This window comes from Melanerpes formicivorus, unplaced genomic scaffold, assembly GCF_026170545.1.
Source record: "Melanerpes formicivorus ecotype bairdi unplaced genomic scaffold, bMelFor1.0.p_v2 SCAF_83, whole genome shotgun sequence".
Taxonomy (NCBI): Eukaryota; Metazoa; Chordata; class Aves; order Piciformes; family Picidae; genus Melanerpes; species Melanerpes formicivorus.
This window is the reverse complement of record NW_027142435.1, coordinates 1,161,965-1,182,517: the sequence shown is the minus strand read 5'-3', so window position 1 is coordinate 1,182,517 and position 20,553 is coordinate 1,161,965. Positions and strand designations below refer to the sequence as shown.

Genomic DNA, 20,553 nt, shown 5'->3' with positions numbered 1-20,553 from the left:
CCTCCTCCCTCCAGCTCCCTCCTCTCCTCCTCTCTCCAGCTCCCTCCTCTCCTCCTCTCTCCAGCTCCCTCCTTTCCTCCTCCCTCCAGCTCCCTCCTTTCCTCCTCTCTCCAGCTCCCTCCTCTCCTCCTCTCTCCAGCTCCCTCCTTTCCTCCTCCCTCCAGCTCCCTCCTTTCCTCCTCTCTCCAGCTCCCTCCTTTCCTCCTCCCTCCAGCTCCCTCCTTTCCTCCTCTCTCCAGCTCCCTCCTCTCCTCCTCTCTCCAGCTCCCTCCTTTCCTCCTCCCTCCAGCTCCCTCCTCTCCTCCTCTCTCCAGCTCCCTCCTCTCCTCCTCTATCCAGCTCCCTCCTCTCCTCCTCCCTCCAGCTCCCTCCTCTCCTCCTCCCTCCAGCTCCCTCCTCCTCCCTCCAGCTCCCTCCTCTCCTCCTCTCTCCAGCTCCCTCCTCTCCTCCTCTCTCCAGCTCCCTCCTCTCCTCCTCCCTCCAGCTCCCTCCTTTTTCCCTCCTGCCTCCCTCTTCCAACCCCCTCCTTCCTCCTTCCTCTTCTTCCTCCTCCAGCTGGGCGCCGCTGCCGCCACTTTCCGACCCCCAGTCCCGTCTCTGATCCATGGTAAGTGCATCTGGTTTGAACCTGGCAGGGAAGCTCTTATGACCTAACTGTGACTTCCTGGTGCCTTGAAAACAACAAAACCCCATTAAAAACCCCAAACCCTGGGTTTTTGCTGCCTGCACTTTGTCCAACACCCAGCTCCTGCGGCCTCCAGCTGCCTGCTGACAAAGCAGCCGAGGTTGGGTCGCCCTCGGGGCTCTCCCTGCCCCTGGGACTAAAGGTTTAGCTTTTGGCACGAAGCTTGGTCAGGGATCAGAGGGTTTGGGTTGGTTGCTTTGGGTTTTTCAGCTGAATGGTTCATCTGATCTTGGGTTGGGGGTTGGATGATGAATCCAAACAGGGGCAGAGTGTCCTGGCTGAAGAGCTCTGGAGCTTGTAGCCAGCCCAAACTGGGCACAGTTGGGGCATTAAAGAGTTAAATGCTGCCCTTTGGGACAGGGCTGTGCAGAGGTTGAGTTGGTCAGGCACTGGCAGAGGCTGCCCAGGGAGGTGGTGGAGTCCCCAGCCCTGGAGGTGTGCAGGAGCCCTGTGGCCATGGCAGCTGGGGCCAGGGTTTGGTGGCCAGGGTGGGGTTGGGTTGAGGGTTGGCCTGGATGACCTCAGAGAGCTCTTTCCAACCCAAGCCGTTCTCTGCTGCTGCCACCAAAGCTTTAGCTCTTGGTGAGCTCAACAGAAGCCCTCAGGGCAGATCTGAGGGGGGATGGCTGGGGGTGCTCAGGGCCAGGCTGGATGAGGCCCTGAGCAGCTGAGCCTGGCTGAGAGCTGTCCCTGCCCACGGCAGGGGGCTTGGAGGAGATGCTCTCTGAGCTCCCTTCCAGCCTGAGCCCTTCTGTGGAGTCTTTGCTTTGTTTCTAGCCTGCAGCCATCGGTTCCTGCCCACTTCTGGTCCTGGCTGTTCTAACCCTGCAGCGTTCCGAGTGGCTTCACTCTTCCCCTGCCCAGCACCGTGCTGGAGTTCAGCCTCCTGGAGCTCCCCCCAGGGCTTCAGAGGCTTGTGAGAAGGTTGGGAGTGTCCCCAGGTGTCCCTTCCTCCCCCCCCCAACTCCTGCCAGTGACTTCTTTGCCCCCCCCACACCTCAGGCTTGTTGAAATAGATTTTATTTTCAGTTGTTTGGTTTTTTCTTTCCTCTTTTCCTTGCATTTCTGCAGGTTTTACAAAAATATGACAAAATAAATTAAATAAATAAACCAGACCCACCCCCAGCCCCTCCCCCTCCCCTCCCCTCCCTCCCTTCCCCCCCCTGCGTTTTCTGTCAAATTCCAAAGAAAGAAAAATGCAGCAAGTGGGGAAAGGGGAAAAAAAATAACCACTGACCAAAAAAAACCCCAAAGCAAAGGAAATGAAACCAAATTCTTCCCTCCTGGGGGCCGGGAGCTGCCCCGGAGCTGCAGGCAGCTGCTGGGAGAAATCCTCGAGAGAGAGAGAAAGGTTTCCAAAAGCCCTGGGCGAGGGGAGGGTCTGGGAGCTACTGGGGAGGGGGCACTGGGGGCCCTGCAGGAGCTGCTGGGAGCAGGGCTGCGGCTGGCGGGAGGGAAATGGGAGGCAAAGAAAAGTCCTCTGCTGGAGGCGCAGCTGGCCCTGGCCGGCCCGGCCCCAGCACAGCAGCAATGAAATGCAGCCAGGGAGGGGGCTTGGCACTGCTGCCCCCCGGCACTGCTGCCCCCCGGCTCTGCTGCCCCCCCGGCACTGCTTCCCCCCCCGCACTGCTGCCCCCCGGCACTGCTGCCCCCCCCCGCACTGCTGCCCCCCGGCACTGCTGCCCCCCCGGCACTGCTGCCCCCCGGCTCTGCTGCCCCCCCAGCACTGCTGCCCCCCCGGCACTGCTGCCCCCCGGCACTGCTGCCCTCCGGCATTGCTGCCCCACCGGCACTGCTGCCCCCCGGCACTGCTGCCCCCCCCAGCACTGCTGCCCCCCGGCACTGCTGCCCCCCCGGCACTGCTGCCCTCCGGCATTGCTGCCCCCCCAGCACTGCTGCCCCCCGGCACTGCTGCCCCCCGGCACTGCTGCCCTCCGGCATTGCTGCCCCACCGGCACTGCTGCCCCCCGGCACTGCTGCCCCCCGGCACTGCTGCCCACCAGCCCTGCTGCCCCCCCCGGCACTGCTGCCCCCAGCACTGCTGCCCCCTGGCACTGCTGCCCCCCAGCACTCCTGCCCCCTGGCACTGCTGCCCCACCGGCACTGCTGCCCCCCAGCACTGCTGCCCCCCCGGCACTGCTGCCCCCCAGCACTGCTGCCCCCCAGCCCTGCCCCAGCCTGGCCGGGGGGGTCCTGCAGAGGCCCCAAGGCTGGGCAGGTGCCGGGTGGGGGTTGGGGGTTATGTGCTACCCCCTCCACCCCCCATAGCCAGGCAGGGGGGGGCTCTGCCATCACTCAAGGTGCTGCTCCCCCAGACTGGGGGCCTGCTGGTCTCAGAGGGCTTCCAGCACCATCCTGCCCCAGGTCCCAGCACCGCAGCCCCCTGCTCCCTTGTGCTGCTTTTTGTTGCTGGTTGTGCCCCCGGAGTCCCTCCCCAGCCCCCAGCCCCTCCTGCCGGGGCGAGGCTGGGCCGGGAGGGCGAGCAGGCTCCAGCAGCTCTGCCCAGCCGCCAGGGCTGGCTGTGGGGACAGCAAAGCTCAGGGCTGGCCCCAGCTGCTGTGGGGATCGATGTGGGGGGGGAACAGTGCTCTTGACCCCCAGAAGCATCTCCCCACCTGTGCTGGGCCCCCTGCTCCTGAGCAGAGCAGCAGCTGAAGCCTCTCCTGCCCTTATTGCTGGTAAAAAATGGCTTAGTTCAGAGCAAAAAAAGGAATACTATTATGGGATGTGTGGAAAGAGATTGGGGGTGGGGGGGGAGGAACCAACCTGACGTTTTTGACAGCCCAGGCCTCGGGGACAGAGGTGTGCACAGCACCCCCCCCAACCCCCCCGGTGGGTCAGTGCCTGGGCCAGGCACAGTGATGGGACAGCCACTTGGGTGTCCCCCCAGCCCCAGGCAGCCCTCCCAGCTCCAGGCAGCCCCCTCCCAGTTCTGGGCAGCCCCCTCCCAGCTCCAGGCAGCCCCCTCCCAGCTCTCCCCTGCTTGCTTCGGAAGTGGTCAGTGGCAGAGCACAGAGCTGCTGTCTGTGGGGGCAGGAAGGAGCTGGCAGGGGCTGGATGTCCCCAGCCCGGGTCACCTGCAGGCACCACCCTGTGGGGGTGCCACTGCCACCACCCCCCCTCTCTCCCCCCTCTCTCCCTCCCCCCAGATTCTGGCCCTTAAAGCAAAGCAGCACTGCTGAAAAGCGAGGGGCAGCCCCCCTGCAGCCCCCTCCCCACCGAGCCGCAGCTGGTGAAGCACTAAACCTAAACCCAGCCAGGGCAAAACCTTTGTCCCCTGGCAGAAGCAAAGCTGCTCCCACCCCCCCTCCCACCCCATGCCCTTGCCATATTTGTCCCCCCCGCCCCCCCTTTGCCCTCCCCAGCCCTGCTCCTTCCCCTGGCATGACCTCCGAGTGCCTTATTGCAAAAATAATTCCAGGGAATCGGAAAGCAGAGAAGGGGAAGGGAGCAGCGCGGCTCACGTTGCAGGCGCCGGGGCTGCTGCCTGCACCGGGCTGGGCTCCGCCGGCCGGTGCCAGCTCTGCCGGCCGGTGCCAGCTCTGCCGGCCGGTGCCAGCTCTTGCCTCCATCAGCTGGAGCCGCTGGATGAAGAAGGGGCAAGAGAGTCGCTCACGTTGGGGTTTTTTGGGAGTTATTTTAGTGCAAGAAACGCTGCCCATGCATGAGAATCCAGGAGGCTGCAGCTGGCTGCTCACCCCCAGCCCTCCCAGCCGGGTTTCGGGCAGGAGAACGTCCCGGCGCTGGGATGAAATCCGTGTGGAGGCTGCCAGGAGCGGGATGGAGCAGGGCATGGCCCCGGTGCCGGCAGGACACCAGGCGATGGCTGTAGGCAGGGGCTGTAGGCACGGCTGAATCAGGCTCCTCTCGCCGCCCTCGCTGCGTCCCTCCGCGGTCGGCGCCAGCAGGATGGTCCTGGTGGGTCTGGCAGCACCAAGCTCCCCCAGCTCCTCCTCGGGGGCTGGTCCCGGTGGGTCTGGCAGCACCAAGCTCTTCAGGCTGGACCATGGCATCTCCTCGTGGTGAGCGCAGCGTCGGTGGTCATGGGGGGCTCATGGCACAGAGCCAGGGCAGGAGGTCTCCCAGCCACGGGCATGCAGGCAGGAACGCGTTGGGATGCTCCATCCGAAGCCACCGCTGGATCCTGCTGCTGCTCCCACTGCCGGGGCTTTGCTCACGACGAGTCCTTGGTGCAGGATGTGGCCAGATCCCCGCTGGAGCTGGAGCTGGGACGACGATGGGACCCGGCAGAGGGTCTGGAAGGATGCGAGGGGACGCAGCAGGGGACAGCGAGGGGAGGCGAGAGGGAGAGGATGTCCCGCGGCTGCCCGGAGGAGGGGAGAGGGCAGCCCCGCTCACTCCCGCTCCCCAAAATGCTCTGGTTAGAGTTTGTAGCCCCCACTCTCCTCCTCCGCCCGGCTCTCTGGCTCCTCTCGGGGCCCCTCCTCCGGCGCCCCGTTGAGATGGGACTTGCTGGGGCCCGGCCGCTCTGCCGCCTCCGCCGAGGGGCCGGGGCGCGGCTGGGGGGAGGCGGTGGTGGCCGCGGCGCCGTTGCCCCCAGCCCCTTCGGACTTGCCGAAGTTGAAGAGCTTGCTGGGGTTGAAGGGCTTGGTGGGCGACTGGACCTTCTCGGTCCCCGTGTCCCGCTTAGTCTCGGGAGATTTCAGGAACTTGAAGCTGAGGAAGCCGGGGAGTTTGTTCTCGCTGCCCGTGGGGGACTGGGGGGACCTGGCGGTGGCCGTGCCGCCTCCCCCGGCTCCCCCGGAGAGGAACTTGCCCTGCAGAGGGATGATCTGCTTCAGCTTCATCACGTTGTTGGTGGCCAGGAGGGAGCTGGGTCTCTTGGGCTTGTCGGAGCCGTGCGAGGAGCCCCCGGAGCCCTTCCCTTTGCTCTGGCTCTTCTCGTGGGCCGGGTCCTGCCCGGCGGCCTCGGCCTTGGCCTCGTCGCGGCCACTCTCTCGCTCCTTGCGAGCCTGGTACTCGGCGTGGCGCTGCCGCTCCTCCTCCTCCCGCTTGCGCCGCTGCTGCTGCTGGAAGTGGTGCTGCGCCTGCCGCTCATGCTTCTGCCGGCGGAGAGCACATCAGCCCCGCCGGCACCGGGGGGCACCTCGAGCAGCCCACCGGCCCTGGAGACTCCCCAGGAAACCCGGCTGCCCTGAGGGCACCTTGAGGAGTCACTTGGAGACACTTCATGATGTCCATCAGCCTAGGGGACACCCTGGGGAGTCTACCAGCCTCAGGGACACCTCGGGGAGCCCACCGGCCCCAGGAACACTCCGGGGAGTCCCTCAGCTTCAAGGAAACCTTGGGGAGCCCACCAGCCCCAGGGAAACCTTAGGGAGCCCACTGGTCCTGGGGGCACCTCGGAGAAGCCATCAGCCCTAAGAACACCTCAGGGAGCCCACCAGCCCCAGGGACAGAGGGTCCCAGCCCTGTGCTTGGCCCCAGGGATGGTCCCATCCCGGTGTCACCAACCTTGAAGGCCTCACGCCGCTGGTACTCCAGCTTGGCCATCTCCTCGGCCACCCAGGCAGGGATGTCAGGGATGGCCACTTGGATGATGTACTTCAGGAGCAGGGCAAAGTGCTGCGGGGGACACACATGGACCCAGCTGAGTATCTCCAGCCCCATGGGCACCACCATCCCCTCCTGAGGTGCAACCCACGAGGGATGGAGGGCGGGGAGGGGGGGGGGGGGGGGAGAGACCAAACAATAACACCCAGAGGTGGGATTCTGGCCCCCACTGCCTGCAGGTGGCCGTGGAAGGGTCAAGAAAGGGCCTGTGGGAACCTCTGGAGCCAAGACAAGACCTTAACCCACGGCAGGGTGGTGCAGAGGGTGGTGGGTGCGAGCCACCCCGGGCACAAGCTCCTTACCTCCAGCACCACCACGGAGATGATGGCTCCCTCGGGGCTGAGCCAGGGGAAGAGGCGCTGCAGCTGCCCGCACTGGGCGATCAGGTAGCAGTTGACCACGATGGCCAAGACACCCATGGCCTCCATCACCTTCTGCAAGAGTGAGAGTGCCAGGGGTGAGCGCCTCCGAGCCAGCCAGGGCCCCCCACTGCCCCCTAGAGCCCCCTAGTGCCCCCCGACCCACCTGCCACTGCCCGATGCTCTCCACCCGCTGGCCGAAGGGGCGCTGGAGCCCTGTGCACAGCTTGAAGGCATCGCTGCGGATCTCGATGATGTTGTTCACCAGCGCACACATGGCGGCCAGGGGGAAGGCAGAGGAGAAGAGCACCACGTAGCCAAACTGGATGAACATCTCCTGGTAGTCCTGGAAGGTGTCCTGAGGAGGAGGAGGAGGAGGCAGGAAGCGTTGCAGCGGGGCTGGGGAGGGGCTGCAAACCCATGGCCACCTCCAGGGCTCCTCACCTCATACTTCTTCATGCAGCTCTCCACTTCTGCCTGGGTCAGCTGCGTGGAGTAGTCCTCCTCGGGAGGGTCGATCCACGACGCCCGGTTACGCCTCCGTCCTTCCTCCTCACCTTCCTCCTCCTCTCTGCCCTCAGCCCCTCTCCTCCTCCGGCCCGTCCGCGGGACCGCCGCCGGCTCCGCCGCCTTCACCGGGCTGCCGGGGGGGCCTTCGGTCTCCTCCTCGTCCTCACACAGCTCGAAGACGGAGGCAGGGTCCATGCCCTTCTCCACCATGGTGGGGCTGCCCTCCTCCAGGAAGCTGTCGTCCTCGGGGCCGCCGTGCTCGGCGCTGCGCCGCTCGCCCCTCTCGATGAAGCTGACCCTCTTCAGCTTCAGCCCGCAGTCCAGGGCGCTCTCCGAGTCCGAGTCCGACTCGCGGCGCTCTTCCTCCTCCTCCTCTTCCTCCGGCACCCCGCAACCCCCATTTAAACATTTCTTCTCCCCCCGGGACCCCTCGGCAGGAGCCGGGGGGCGGCGGTGGGGAGCGAGCAGGCGGAGCAGGGCGTGGGCGAGCTGGCGGAGGTCGCGGAGGCTGAGGTCCCCCCGGCGCAGCCGCCGGTACAGGTGGGGCTGGGACACCTCCCGGACGTTCTGCAGGAACTGGCGGGTGATGAGCAGCGTGGCCAGCATCTGCGTGGGGACACGGGGTGCAGGCTGTCACCCGGGGAGGACTGGGAGGAACGGCACCCGAGGGTGTCCCTTTGTCCCCATCTCTTGCCCCCCGTGAGGTCTCTGCTCCTCCCCAGGGATTTGCTGCACACCCAGGCCTGGTGTCCCCCATCCTGTGACTCCCTCACGGCTGACGGCTGATGGGAGGGGGCTTTAGGTGTGCCACCGCCAGCCGCCAGGGCTGGGGACACCCATGTCCCTCCCAGGGCATCCCGGGGTGGGGCGTAGGGGGTGGGGTGGTGCCCGGCCCGCCCCTCTCCCTGCTCCTACTTTGGATACTCCCAGTCTCCAGCAAAAGCCCAGGAGGCCCTTAAAGAAGATGAGAGAGAGGTGGAGGTGGAGGAGGATGAAGGGAAGGAGAGCCTCTTTGAGCTGACGTGCGAGGCTTTGGGAGAGAGAGAAGATGAGCAGGAGCTGTGGAAGGGACAGAAGAACAGACAGACAGACAGACAGAGAGAGACTGTGAGCAGCAGCAGGAGCTGGGGACCCCGGTGCAGCCTCCGGCCGGGAGCGCAACCACGAAGCACCATGGTGAGGACATGCAGGGACAGCCTCCTGGGGTGGAGAGGGCTGGGATGGTGGCGGGGGGGGGTTTGAGGACATCTGTCTGTCCATCTGGGTGATGCCAGGGAGGGGCTCAGGCTGGCCCTGCAGCCCCCCGCCCCGGGCACCGCCCCTCACCTCCTTCAGCCGCTCCATGTCCTTGAGGTAGAAACCGATGTAGAAAAGACTCAGGTATGAATTTACAAACTGAAACTGTGGGAGAGGGCAGCGGGGTGAGGGCAAGGCGGCTGCTGGGACCCCCTCCCAAGTCCCTTCTCTTCTCCCTGGTCCCCTCTGTCCCCCTCCCAGCCCCTCAGCCCCTTCTCACCAGGACGATTTTGATGATGAGATGTTTCTCGTAGGCACTCTGCAGGCGATAGTTCTCTGCAAGGCACAAGGGCAGGGTGGGATTCAGGGGAGGGATTCGGGGAGGGGTCCCAGCAGCCAGCCCTGCTAGGAGCACCCCCGGGTGCCACCCCCACCCACCCATGTCGTTCAGCCAGTAGGCAATCTTCTTGTAGAGCTCATCACAGGCGGTGACGATGACAGCCAGGGCGATCTTGGGGAGGAAGCGAAGGATCCGGGGAAGCTCCTGGATGCTCAGCACGAATTCCTGGGGGAATGGGCTCCAGGTTGGCATGGAGGGCAGGGGTGGCAGCTCCTGGGTAGTGGGGGGGGGAAGGGGGGAGGAGAGGTTGGGGCTGGTGGGATGAGGACCCACCTGGAGCTGGAAGCAGCCCAGCATGAGAAGGAAGACGAAGGTGAGGCAGGTGAGGCAGACAGGGAGGCTGACCAGGCACTGGAAGAGCAAACGCTTCCAGGGGGGGTAGTAAAACTCCTCGGTGCTGGTCACAGGGCTGATCCTCTTAATGCCCTAAAATGGGGAGGGGTGGGGAGCAGGGGGCGGGCACACAGCACTGTGTGACCCTCCCCATGGCAAGGAGCCCTGCGGCATCCCTCCATCACCCCAGCACTGGTGGGACACTGCTCAGACCCCCACGGGTGATTTGTCAAGGTCAGGGAGCAGAGGCCAGACCTGGTGAGGACTCCTCCATGAACAGGACCCCCCCACTCCCCCACTCCCCACCCCCCCAGTGCTCACCCTGAACTGGGGCCGGGGCTCCTCGATGGACTCTGCTGGGGTGTCCAGGGTCCCCCACTTGTAGGCGAACTCAGCCCCGCGTCGCTTCCACTCCTCCAGGAAGAAGGTGGCCCAGACCACGTTGAAGATGGCAAAGACCACGCAGCAGATGTCTTGGCTGGTCTGTGGCATGGATGGCACCAACTGCACCGGGGTCGGTCCCCTCCTGTCCCCAACACCCCCCACCCCCTGTCCCCACCCCCCCTTTCAGCCGTGGGGGAGCCACAGGGCTCTGCCCCAACCCCAGCACCATCAGGAGCTGCGTGGTGGAGCTGCACCTCCCAGCTCGGCAGCAGCTGCAGGGTAACAGCACCAGAGGGAAACCCCAGAGCCAGGGGGGATGGGACACCCCCCCCAATGGCCCCCAAATGTGGGGGTTTGCCCCAGTTCCTGACCTCCCCACCCCTCACCTGATCGCTCTCAGTGAAGGTGTAGAGGATGGAGCCAAAGACTGCAGGGTAGACCATGGCTGAGGTGTAGAAGCCCAGCCAGGCAAAGTACAAAGCGATCTTCACCCCAAAGTAGTCACAGATCTCATCTGGGGGGGCGGGAAAGGGGGCCAAGAGGGCTGTGAGCGGGGCTGGGACCCTCTCAGACACCCCCAAACCACCCCTCCGACCCCTTACCAAGCGGCTGGGCCTCGCAGATGGCCTGCACCCAGGACTTCATCAGCCTCTTGAGGATCCTCTGCTCGTGCAGGGGGAAGAGCTGCTGGATCACACCGCGGGCTGCCAGCTCCGGGACTGCGGGGAGGGGCAGGCTGTGGGGGCACTGCCACCCTGCCATGCCCACCCCCCTCCAACTGTGCATGCCCCCAGACAGCCCTGGTGCAGTGGGGTTTGGGGCAGAGACAATGAGCAGAGTGGGTTTGGGGTGCTGGAGACACACTGAGGCTCTGTGCCCACCCTTGGCACTGCCCTGGGAATGTGTGGAGAGAGGGTCCCCTCAGTGGCTTTGTGTCCTCCAGGGCCACCAAGAAGGGAGCAGTGGCAGTGCCATGGCAAGCTGTGCCAGGCTGTGCCATACTCACTGATGGGCTGCCCCTCCAGGAAGTGGATGTTGTGCAGCGACTCTCCCTGCTTGGCACGAAGGTTCTCCAGCCAGTACCTGATGATGTTCTGCCGTTCCTGCAGCACCACAGCAGGGCTGGGCCCAGGCTGGTGCTGCCTCTGCTCAGCCCCCAGCCCTTCTCCTGCCACACACATGTCCCCAGGCCCTGCTCCTGTCCTGTCCCCTCCACAGCCCTGCCTTGTCCTCCAGTTTCTAGGGGGTGGCTGGAACAGTGTCCAGCTGGGCTGGGGCTCCCTGGTACCATTCACAGGGGGAGAGAGAGAGAACCTGCAGTCCCTGCCCCATGTCCCTGCCACCCTGCACCCCATCCCTGCCCTCCACCCCCACATCCCTGCACCCCTGCCCTCCATCCTCACATCCCTCCATGCCTGTGCTCCACCCTCACATCCCTGCCCTGCATGCCCCAGCTCCCTGCAGGCCCCACCTGAGAGGTGAAGAAGTAGAGCTCGTTCTCGATGTTCTCGTAGATGTAATCCTCCTCGCAGGAGAAGCTCCTCATGCCTCCCCCGAACTCTGCCTTCACCGGCTTCCGCAGCCCGATCTCGTCAGCCCCACGCAGCAAGCTGCAGGCAGAGGGAGGGGACACAGCTGGGCACAGGGAGCTGGGCCTGGAAGGGAGGTGGGGGCCCGGCCAGGGGACCTTTACCTCTCGTAGGTGGCGGTGACGAAGAAGGCATAGACGCGAGTGTGCTTGTGGTGCCGCACCTGCACGATCAGCTCGGGGATGCCCAGGCGGATGTGGTTCAGCAGCCAGAGCAGAGTGTGGTCATCAGTGGTGTCTGCATGGCACCAGTCAGCGTGGGCCTCATCTCCCAGCACAGCCCACCCTGGGCCCTGTCCCCCTCCATGTCCCACATCTTCATCCTGGTGCCCATCCCACATCCCATCTCTGCCCAAGTCTCCCTCCCCTTCCCCCCCAGTTCTGTGCCACCATCCTGGTGCCCATCCCAGTCCCCATCTCCCTCCCCACATCCCCCACCCCAGCTCCGTGCCACCCTCCCAGTGCTCCACCCTGGCACTGCCAGCCCCCACCCGGGCACCCTGGGCTCATCTTCCTACCCGGGAAGGTCATGAGCACGTCACAGTTCTCGGTGGGCACCGTCTTCATCCAGGCCTTGTGGGACATGATGTAACGCCCAGCCTGGAGCAGCCGCTTCCCGAAGAGCTTATCTGCCAGAGGTCAGCAGCTAGGGGACCCTGCCGGACACCCCCCAAACCACAGCCCAACCATCCGGCCCCCAAGGCACCAATGACTCAGCTGCCGGCACACGGGATGGGTGCAGGGACCCGCGGCGTGTCCCCAGCAGCGGCCATGGCAGCAGGTCACGGCCCCTCACTCCCGGTGACGCTGGCCCTTGGCTCAGGTTTCTCCTCCGGCAGCTCAAGATGCCCAAAAAGGCCCCAGCAGCTGCTGGGGAGGAGCTGGCAGCATGTTCCTGGCACCCCTGAGGTGCTGGATGCCCTGGGGTGCCCTCCCCGCTGCCCCCCTGCTGCCCCCCGGCAGCCGCTCACCTCTGCCGGCAGCCCCTCGCCGGGGCCGGGATCCGGCAGGGCCTCGGCTGCGGGAGGTGGCAAAATGCAGGAGAAATGGGGAAAGCAGGGAAAAAAAGCAGCCGGTCTCCATGGAAACCTGGGGAGGCCCCGCGCCGCCGCGGATGGGGACGGTCCCCAGGGTCCCCTTGTCACCCCTGGGCTGGGTCCCACACAAGGACATGGTCCCCGTGCTGCTGCGGGGTGCCCACACCCTGGGGCCAAAGCTGTGCCCCTGCCCCGTGTCCCCACTGCACTTGCCGGGGTCGATGGGGACTGGGAGCATCCCAAAATGCTGGCAGGGAGAATAGGTCCCCGAAGCTGGGTGCCCCCGGTGGGACCTCATTTCTCCCTGCCACACTCAAACACCTCCTTGCCTCAGTTTCCCCTCCTCAGCCACGGTGGCAGAGCCAGGAGCGGTGCCCAGCGAACTGTCACAGCCTCTCCGGCTGCCCCAGGGCTGGGAAGGTCCCGAGGCTCCGGAAACGTCGCTCACACCGAGCCCCGGCAAACAGGAAAGACCGAGCCTGGCCCAGGAGCCGATCCCAGCGCACCCACTCCGGCCCCGGGCACCCCCGGGCACCCCTGAGCAGGGGCAGCAGAGCAAAGCAGACCCCAACAACCAGGCTGAGACCTCACAAACTCATCACTGAGCTGCTTCAGGAAAGGGCTGCGGCGCCAGGCTCTGAAAGGCTTCCCTGTCCTGGCACCGTGGGTGACAGACTGGGACGGTGCCAAGCTGCCAGACAGCCACCCCCGGAGCAGGCCTAGTCCTGCACCCTGGGACACATCCCACTGCTAGGGTGCCCACGGCTTGGCCACGCTCACCAGGCAGGGTGAGCTCACCCACCCCAAAGGATTTGTGGGGTAACCCACTCGGGAATGTGGGCACTGGGGGTGTCCAGAGGGTAGGCACAGCCAGGCAGTGGCAGGAGCAAAGGAAACTGGGACGATGCCAGGTAGGTGCCCACCCTGGTGCCCACCCTGGTGCCCACCCCGAGGCCTCAGCTCTAGGTGCAGGAAGCTTTTTCTCGCCCAAGGTCACAGATGTGGCTGGGCAGCAGGGGGGTCCCCAACAGCGCTCCTGCCCCCCCCCACCTGAGCATGGGGTGGGCCACATCTGACTCGCAGAGTCCTTGGCACCTCGCTGCCACCAAGAGCAGCCCCCAGCCCCCTCCTTCTGGCACCCAGTGCCATCACTGAACTGGCATGAGAGGTCCAGCAGGGCAGTGCAGGGATGGAGCCTCTCCCCAGGCTCACGCCGAGCATGTCGCCCCCGCCCCTCGCGGGCTTGTCCCCACGTCCCCCCGCGCACGCCGAGCCGTGCCGCTCACCTTGGCTCTCCGGGATAAGGTCACCGGAGCCGCAGCGAGTGGGGGTGGGCAGGGCACTGCCCTGCCGCCGAGCGGAGCCCGCGGGCACCGGGGGAGGAGGCATTTGGGGGTCACATCCCAAGGGGGGCACGCAAAGTGGGTCACCCTCCCGCTGCCTGCACCGCCCTGCCCCGGGGACCCCAACCCGGCCACGGCCACGGGGGTGTCCCCTGCACCCCAGGGCCACACCAGGGAGGGGGACATCGGACCCCAGCCCCTGCCTGGGGACCCTGAGCCCCCATCCTGCACACGCTGCAGCTGCTGCGGGGTACGGAACTGGTCTGGGAGGGGGGGCATAGGCCTGGCCGGGGCTGGGGGGGGCAGACAGGGGGTGCCTGGACCCAGTACGGGGGAGGTCACCGGTACGTCTTCGGGGACCCCATCGCGGGGGAGGTGGGAGGCACAGACCAGACTGGCTTTGATGGTGGGGGGGACACACACACACGACAAGCAGAGCCCTAATCCCCGGAGAACCACAGAGCTTAGGGCCGGAGTAGAGGGTGCTGGTGGCTTGTGGGGGGGCACAAAGCTGTCCAGCAGCCCGGGGGTGGTATTCAGACCCTCACCGGGACCGCCGATTCCCCCCTGCCCCATCCCCGGGCAGCCGCATCCCGGGGACATCCGCAGCCAGCCGCAGGGACCTGCCCCCCCCCGCCATCAACATCATCCCCATCCCCGCCCCGCGGCCGCCGCCCGCCGCCCTGACACCCCCCTCGCACCCCCCATTCCCAACCCCCTCCCGGTGCCACCGTACCGAGGACTCCGGTTGGAGCCGCCGGTTCCGCCCGTTCCTCCGGGAGCGGGGCCCGGGGCCGGGGCCGGTCGCCGTCCTGCGCTGACACCGGCGGCTCGGGCATGGTGCGGGGCTCCGCAGGGATCCGGTGGCGGCGATCGGTACATGGGGGCCACAGCGGCTCCGGGCTCGGTGCCGGTGCCGGTGCCACCGGGACGGAGGGAGGGAGGGAGGAAGGGAGGGACAAAGGCGGCAGAGGGAGCGAGCAGCTCCCGGCCCCTTTAATTGTCTGGTTGGGCGCCGCCGGCTCCCCAGCGCCCGTCGCACCGGCCACGCGTGTCCGGCCGCGCCCCGCGGGGGGGTTCTGCGGGGAGCCTGACGGGGGGGACACAACAACCAGTATCACCCGCGACCACCCCCCCTACCGGGGGCTGCCAGGCGTCATCCTCCTCATCATCACTCCCGACCAGCCCCACGGGGCTGCTCCACGTCCCCAGTATCTCCCCCTGCCCCCCCCAGCAGGGCTGTGGAGCTGTCCCACATCCCCATCATTACCCCCCCGCCCCACCCGGGCTGCCCCATGGCTCCAGTAAAGCCACCCCCCAGCATCTCCCCCGCCCGGGGCTGTCCCAGTGTCCCTATCGTCCCCCGACTCCGCTGGGAATGTCTCACGTTCCCTGTATCCCGCACCCGGGAATGCCCTCAGCATCCTCCTTCCCCTCCTCCCTGGGGCTCCCCCCACATCCCAGCATCCTCGACCACCCGCCTGCCCCCCGAGCTGGCCCTGGCATCCTCATTCCCCTCCTCTTTCCTACCTGCCCCCCCCCCCATCTGGCCCCTAGGCACCATCCTGCCCCACCCTGGGTTGCCCCACGTCCCTCAGCATCTTCCCCCCCCACCCTCGGGACAGCCCCACACCCCCAGCATCTTCCCCACTCCACCCTGGGTTGCTCTCTCTACCTTCACTCCCCTTCTATCCTGCCCACACACTCGAGGCTTATCCCCAAGACCCTCACCTCCTCCTTGGGGCTGCCCCACATCTGCTCCAAACCCCTCTGGTGCCCTCTCCCGCCCCGGCACGGTGCCAGCCCTAGGGCTTAGGCTGTCCCTGGGGCTCCCAGAGCAGCAGGGGGGAGCCTGGTAACCTGAGTGGGGCTACACTGTTGCATCCCTCCCTGCCTGACCTTTTGGGGAGCCCTCCTCTGCCCTCCCTGCCCCCCCAAAAAACCCAGCCCTGCTCACTCAGAGGGGGACCCCCACCCAGATCCTCCCACAGGGATGCAGGCCCATGGGGTGCAGCACAGCCCAGCCAGGACATATTTTAGGGGCTGGGGAAACCCCTTGTGCCAGGTCCTGCTTCCCCCCACCAGCTTTACACACAGCCATGGCTATTTTGGGGCAGGGGCTGGGTGCCAGCACTGATGAAGGGTGACACAAGGAGCTGTCCCCTCCTCTAGCAGCTGGAGCAAGGGGGGGCACACACACAAGCTGGCAGATTTCCCAGGCCAGGCCTGGCCACTCTCCCAGGCTTGGCTGGGCATGGAGTGCACTCCCCAACCACCCAGGGGGTCCAGCAGAACCTGAACCACCCCTCACAACCCTCTTGGCACCCCCCAGCTGCTGGGTGGGGAAGAGAAGTCTGAGCCCTCAGCGCTGGGGGGAAAGGAAGGGGCACAAGGAAAGCTTCTGCACCCCAGGGTGGGGAGGAGGTGACCTGGAGTCTGCCCTGGAGCCTTGCAGGGCTGTGGGCATGGAGTGGGTGCACCTGAAGACCCCAAAAGCCCCCTGGGGAGACTCCCCACCCCAGCCCCCCAGACTGGGGCTTCTGCTCAGTGTGTCTCCTCCTGGGGCTGCTCGGCACACAGAGCATGGGGGGGTGGACGGGGGGGATTTAGCACAGGGAGCACATGGTGGGGCTCCAGCATCCCTGCCTGCATCCCTGTCTTCATCCCCGGGATTCCAGCATCCCTGCCTGCATCCGTGCCTGCATCCCGGGGATTCCAGCATCCCTGCCTGTATTCCTGCCTGCATCCTGGCCATGCCGCTTGCTTGTTCCTCCCCGCTCCAGTGCCTTTGTCCTCATGGTCATCAAGTGCTGCCTCCCACCCCCCATCTCCGGACAAGGAAACGCCCCTCTCCCTCCCAAGTTTCGGGTCCCGCAGCGCTAGGGGTTATTTTTAGGGTGCAGCCGAAGCGGGGGTCCTGAGGTTTCCAGCCGCACCAGGGGGCGAAGCACACTGCACCCCAACACCCTGCAACGGAGTAGGGGTGGGGGGCGAGTAGACCCTCTCGGGATCGGGGCAGGAGGGCTACAGCCTGGCAGTGCTGTCTGCCTGGGGAGAGAGCTAGGGAGCTGGGTGCGGGGAGACAAAGAGGGAACCCCCCCGGGGGTGGGGAAGAGACAGGAGGGGACAGAGCCAAGTCCGCCGCCACCGGGCGGAAGCGAACGGCTCCGGCTGAGCGTCAGCGGAGAGGAGTTCTGGCAGCTGACAGCCAATCAAAGATGGAATCTAGGTATAAAGCCCGCCCCCCAGAGGAGCGAGCCAATAGGCGTGCGTGGGCGGGGCCAGGCGCCTGCGCTGAAGCAGCGCAGCACGAGGGTGGCCCCGGGGCTGATGGCGCTGAGCGGGGCCCTGAGCGCGGCCCGGCCGAGGTGCGGGCACCTGGGAGGGGGCTCCTGAGCCAGGGGGCTCCTGAGCCAGGGGGGATGAGTGCAGGGGGTGCACCCCAGCGTCTTGCGGGGGCGTAGGGAGAGGTCTGCACCCCAGGGCCCAGTGGGAGCCTGCTTGAGGTGTGGGATGTACAGAGAGGGGGTCGCAGGGGGTGATTTGGGGGGGAGGGGGGAGGGAGGGCTGTGTGCATCCCTGCACCCTCTCTGGTGGCCTCCTGGTGGGGGCGTGTGGAGAGATTACTCCCCTGTAACCTAAGCCCTGCACCCTTTCTCTAGGCTGCTGTCCCGCTGCAGGTGGGCACAGCGCCTGAGCTCCGCTGCCTGGGGGGACACCATCTTCGCCCTCTCCTCGGGACATGGCCGCTGCGGGGTTGCCGTCATCCGTGCCAGCGGGCCGGGCAGCCGCGGGGCACTGCAGAGCCTCACCGGGCACCCCGAGCTGCCCCCACCCCGCGTCCTGGCGCTGCGGCGCATCCGGGACCCTGCCACCGCCGAGACCCTCGACCGCGGCCTCGTCGTCTGGTTTCCAGGTGAGGCTGGCGTCGGGTTTTCGTGCCCAGCCAGGAGTCTTGGTGCCCGGTGGATCTCTCGGTGCTCACTGTGGGGCTTGGTGAGAGGTCTTGGTTCCCAGTGTTGGGGGGCTCTTGGTGCCCAGTGAGTGGCCTTGTTGCAAGCCGTGTCCTGGTGCCCACCCAAGCCGTACCCCAACCCCGCAGGTCCCCAGAGCTTCACCGGGGAGGACTGTGCCGAGCTGCACCTGCACGGGGGGCCGGCGGTGGTGAGCGGAGTGCTGCGGGCACTGGGTGAGCCTCCCCCCGTCCCTCAGATCCTACCCCTCGGGGTGGGGGCCCCCAGTCTGGGGCTGGGGGGCTCACCCCGGGGCTGGCAGGGCGCTTGCCCGGGCTGCGTCCCGCCGAGCCCGGGGAGTTCACTCGCAGAGCCTTCCGCCGCGGCAAGCTGGACCTGACGGCAGCCGAGGGCCTGGGGGACCTGATCCGGGCGGAGACGGAAGCGCAGCGGCGGCAGGCGCTGAGGCAGATGGAGGGGGAGCTGGGTCAGCTCTACCAGCACTGGAGCGAGACCCTCACCCAGGTGAGGCTGGGGGGGTGGCAGGGCTTGGATCTGGGCACTTGGGTTCCTCTGGCTGGCACCTGGTGGCTTGGGGACAGGAATTGTGGGATGGGTTGGGGTGGAAGGGGGCTTGAAGATCATCCAGCTCCTACCCCCTGCCGCGGGCAGGGACACCTCCCACCAGCTCAGGTTGCTCAGGGCCTCATCCAGCTTGGCCTTGGACACCTCCAGGGGGAGGGCAGCCACAGCCTGTTCCAGTCTGGAGTGTCCCTGCTGACCCTCCCCCTGTCCCCAGGCTCTTGCCCACCTTGAAGCCTACATCGACTTCAGTGAGGATGACAATGTGGAGGAAGAGGTCTTGTCCCAAGGTGAGGGCTGGTGGCCAGGGAGGGTCTGGGACGCTGTGCCCTTGCTGTGCCCCCACCCCTAACACTGCCACATCTCTGCCCACAGTGGATGCCACCGTGCGTGCCCTGGAGAAGGAGATCGGTGCCCACCTGCAGGATGGGCGCCGTGGGGAGCTGCTCCGGGGGGGGGTCCACGCTGTCATCGCCGGCCCCCCCAACGTGGGCAAGAGCAGCTTGCTCAACCTGCTGTGTGAGTGGGGCATGGGGGATATCCTGGAGAGGGGTCCCCCTCGCTGAGAACGGCAGCCACCAGTGCCAAGGGCTGGGGGAGGGGTCCCTGGCATCATTCCCTGAGCCCTGCGCGGTGCCCCCCCTCTCCCCAGGCCAGCGCCCGGCAGCCATTGTGTCACCAGTGGCAGGGACCACGCGGGACGTGGTGGAGGTGGCGCTGGACATCGGGGGGTACCCCCTGGTGCTGAGTGACACAGCTGGGCTCCGTGATGCCACTGACCCCGTGGAGCAGGAGGGGGTCAGCCGGGCACGGGACCGGTGAGACTGGGAGTGGGGGCGGCAGGCCGGGGGGTGCCCCCCTGCCACAGACACTGGGGTAGCTGCCAGGTGGCAGGAGGTGGCCCCTTGCCCCACCCTGCCACACCCCCTCTGCCACTCCAGGCTGCGGCAAGCGGACCTGGTGCTGGCCGTGCTGGATGCCACCGCGGTGCCCAGTGAGCCAATGGGCCTGGGGGATGCCCTGGGGTCCTTTTTGCCCCCCACTGCCCCTCCCTGCATCCTGGTGCTCAACAAATCTGACCTGCTGCAGGGGGCTGAGGGGACCCTGCCTGCTGCTTGTGCCCGAGGGCACTCGATGCTCCCCACCTCCCTCCTCTCCTGCAAGACGGGCGAGGGGCTCGACCACCTCCTGGAGCTGCTGGCACAGCAGCTGGCACAGCTGTGAGTGTGGGGGCAGGGGGCACCGGGGACACACACCCATCACCCATCCTGGCTTTGGAGAGGGTACTCCAGGCTCGTTTTTAACCCCCCCCCTCCACCTCTCAAGGTGTGGAGACCCCCTGGCAGGCTCCCCCAGCCTGACACAGAGCCGGCACAGCCTTCACCTGGGCGACTGTGCCACGGCCCTGGCACAGTACCACCAGGAGCGCCAGCAGGACCTGGGGCTGGCAGCCGAGCAGCTGCGGTTGGCACGGCGGCACCTGGGCCGCATCACTGGGCACGTGGGCGCCGAGGAGGTCCTGGACATCATCTTCAGGGACTTCTGCATTGGCAAGTGAGGGGCACGGTGAGGAGGTGCCCTGCTTGTGGTGCCACCAGCCTCAAGGACCCTTGGCAAGAGGGCACTTGGCTGGGTGCTGGCATTAAACCGTGGTGCCTTTTGGTGGCTCTGGAGTGCCCCTCCCTGGTTCCCAGTGCTGGGACACAGCTTTCCTGGCTGGGGGCAGCACGTCCTGAGCCCCAGACATGGAAAAAAACCACTGGGAGAGGTTTCCTGGCCAGGAGGACAAACAAGGAGCTGGAGCTGCTGGAAGGGAAAAGCCACCCAGACTTCCCCACTCCCTGGGGCATCTCCACCCTGAGCCGTGGCGCAGGGGCTGTGGGGTTCAGCATCCCAAGGGATCCCTGTGGGCACCCCCAAGCCTGGAGAGCTGTGGGCTCCCCCTTCCCCCTGCTCTTGCACCCTCCTGGCAGCTTTGGGCAGTTCTGGGCTCTGCAACCCTTCTACCCTCCCAAGCCCCAGCTGGGGCTCCCTGGCTCTGGAGGCCTCTGCTGTGTCCCCAGATTATTGATAGTAGAGCAGGTCCTCCCCATCCCCAGTCCTGGCTGTGTGAGGGCAGCAGGGACCCTCTTGGGCTGGTGCTGGGCTCCCTGGGGTTGGGCAGGGATGAGTGGGACCCAAACCCAACAGTGTCCCCTTCCTTGGGTAGCAGAGGGTGGTGGTGCCTGTCCCCCCCCCTGAGGCATGTGGCACTGGGGACCCAAAGAGGACCTGGGAGTGCAGGGTGGGGATGGAAATGGCCATGAGGACCCTGAATAGGACCTGGGGGTGACTGTGGGGGCACAAATGGGACCTTGGGGAGTGCAGGGTGAGGATGGATACAGCCCTGGGGACTCTGGTGACCCAAATAGGACCTGGGAGTGTGGGATGGGGATGGAGGGAAGTGTGGGGACCCAGATAAGGTCTGGGGGTGCAGGATGGGGATTGGGACACGCTGGGAACGCTACGTGCCAGCAGCAAGGTGCTGGCGATGGGAGATGACGTGCGGGGAGCCCGGCGGGCAGGAAGA

At 66.4% G+C, this 20,553-nt stretch overlaps 2 protein-coding genes and 1 long non-coding RNA gene across 6 annotated transcripts; 2 read left to right on the top strand and 1 right to left on the bottom strand.

Moving 5' to 3' along the window:
- Positions 1-4,070: 4,070 nt before the first annotated feature.
- ANO8 (anoctamin 8) lies at positions 4,071-14,552 on the bottom strand. Of its 3 annotated transcripts, none has more exons than XM_068165047.1 (18): positions 14,186-14,549; positions 11,588-11,698; positions 11,175-11,307; positions 10,953-11,091; positions 10,488-10,584; positions 10,084-10,200; positions 9,868-9,995; positions 9,419-9,601; positions 9,038-9,190; positions 8,803-8,929; positions 8,645-8,700; positions 8,455-8,529; positions 8,044-8,187; positions 7,063-7,734; positions 6,785-6,976; positions 6,562-6,693; positions 6,161-6,271; positions 4,071-5,748 (listed from the first exon to the last, which is right to left on the bottom strand). In XM_068165047.1, exons 1-18 carry the CDS (start codon positions 14,286-14,288, stop codon positions 5,068-5,070), a joined length of 3,354 nt encoding a protein of 1,117 aa, XP_068021148.1. In that variant the 5' UTR covers positions 14,289-14,549; the 3' UTR covers positions 4,071-5,067. The 3 variants fall into 3 exon arrangements, with proteins under 3 accessions (XP_068021148.1, XP_068021149.1, XP_068021150.1); XM_068165048.1 differs by having other exon boundaries at positions 9,419-9,580; XM_068165049.1 differs by lacking the exon at positions 8,044-8,187 and having other exon boundaries at positions 9,419-9,580; positions 14,186-14,552.
- LOC137454790 (uncharacterized) lies at positions 8,060-9,598 on the top strand. The gene is made up of 3 exons (XR_010990682.1): positions 8,060-8,304; positions 8,838-8,948; positions 9,518-9,598. It is a non-coding gene; the product is annotated as an uncharacterized lncRNA (long non-coding RNA).
- A 2,194-nt stretch (positions 14,553-16,746) lies between the features above and the next one.
- GTPBP3 (GTP binding protein 3, mitochondrial) lies at positions 16,747-19,657 on the top strand. 2 transcript variants are annotated; one of them, XM_068165062.1, is made up of 9 exons: positions 16,747-16,817; positions 17,112-17,365; positions 17,552-17,638; positions 17,725-17,927; positions 18,202-18,274; positions 18,360-18,503; positions 18,637-18,802; positions 18,926-19,204; positions 19,311-19,657. In XM_068165062.1, the coding sequence occupies exons 1-9, from the start codon at positions 16,780-16,782 to the stop codon at positions 19,540-19,542; spliced, it is 1,476 nt and encodes a 491-aa protein (XP_068021163.1). In that variant the 5' UTR covers positions 16,747-16,779; the 3' UTR covers positions 19,543-19,657. The 2 variants fall into 2 exon arrangements, with proteins under 2 accessions (XP_068021163.1, XP_068021164.1); XM_068165063.1 differs by lacking the exon at positions 18,926-19,204.
- The last annotated feature ends 896 nt before the right edge of the window (positions 19,658-20,553 follow it).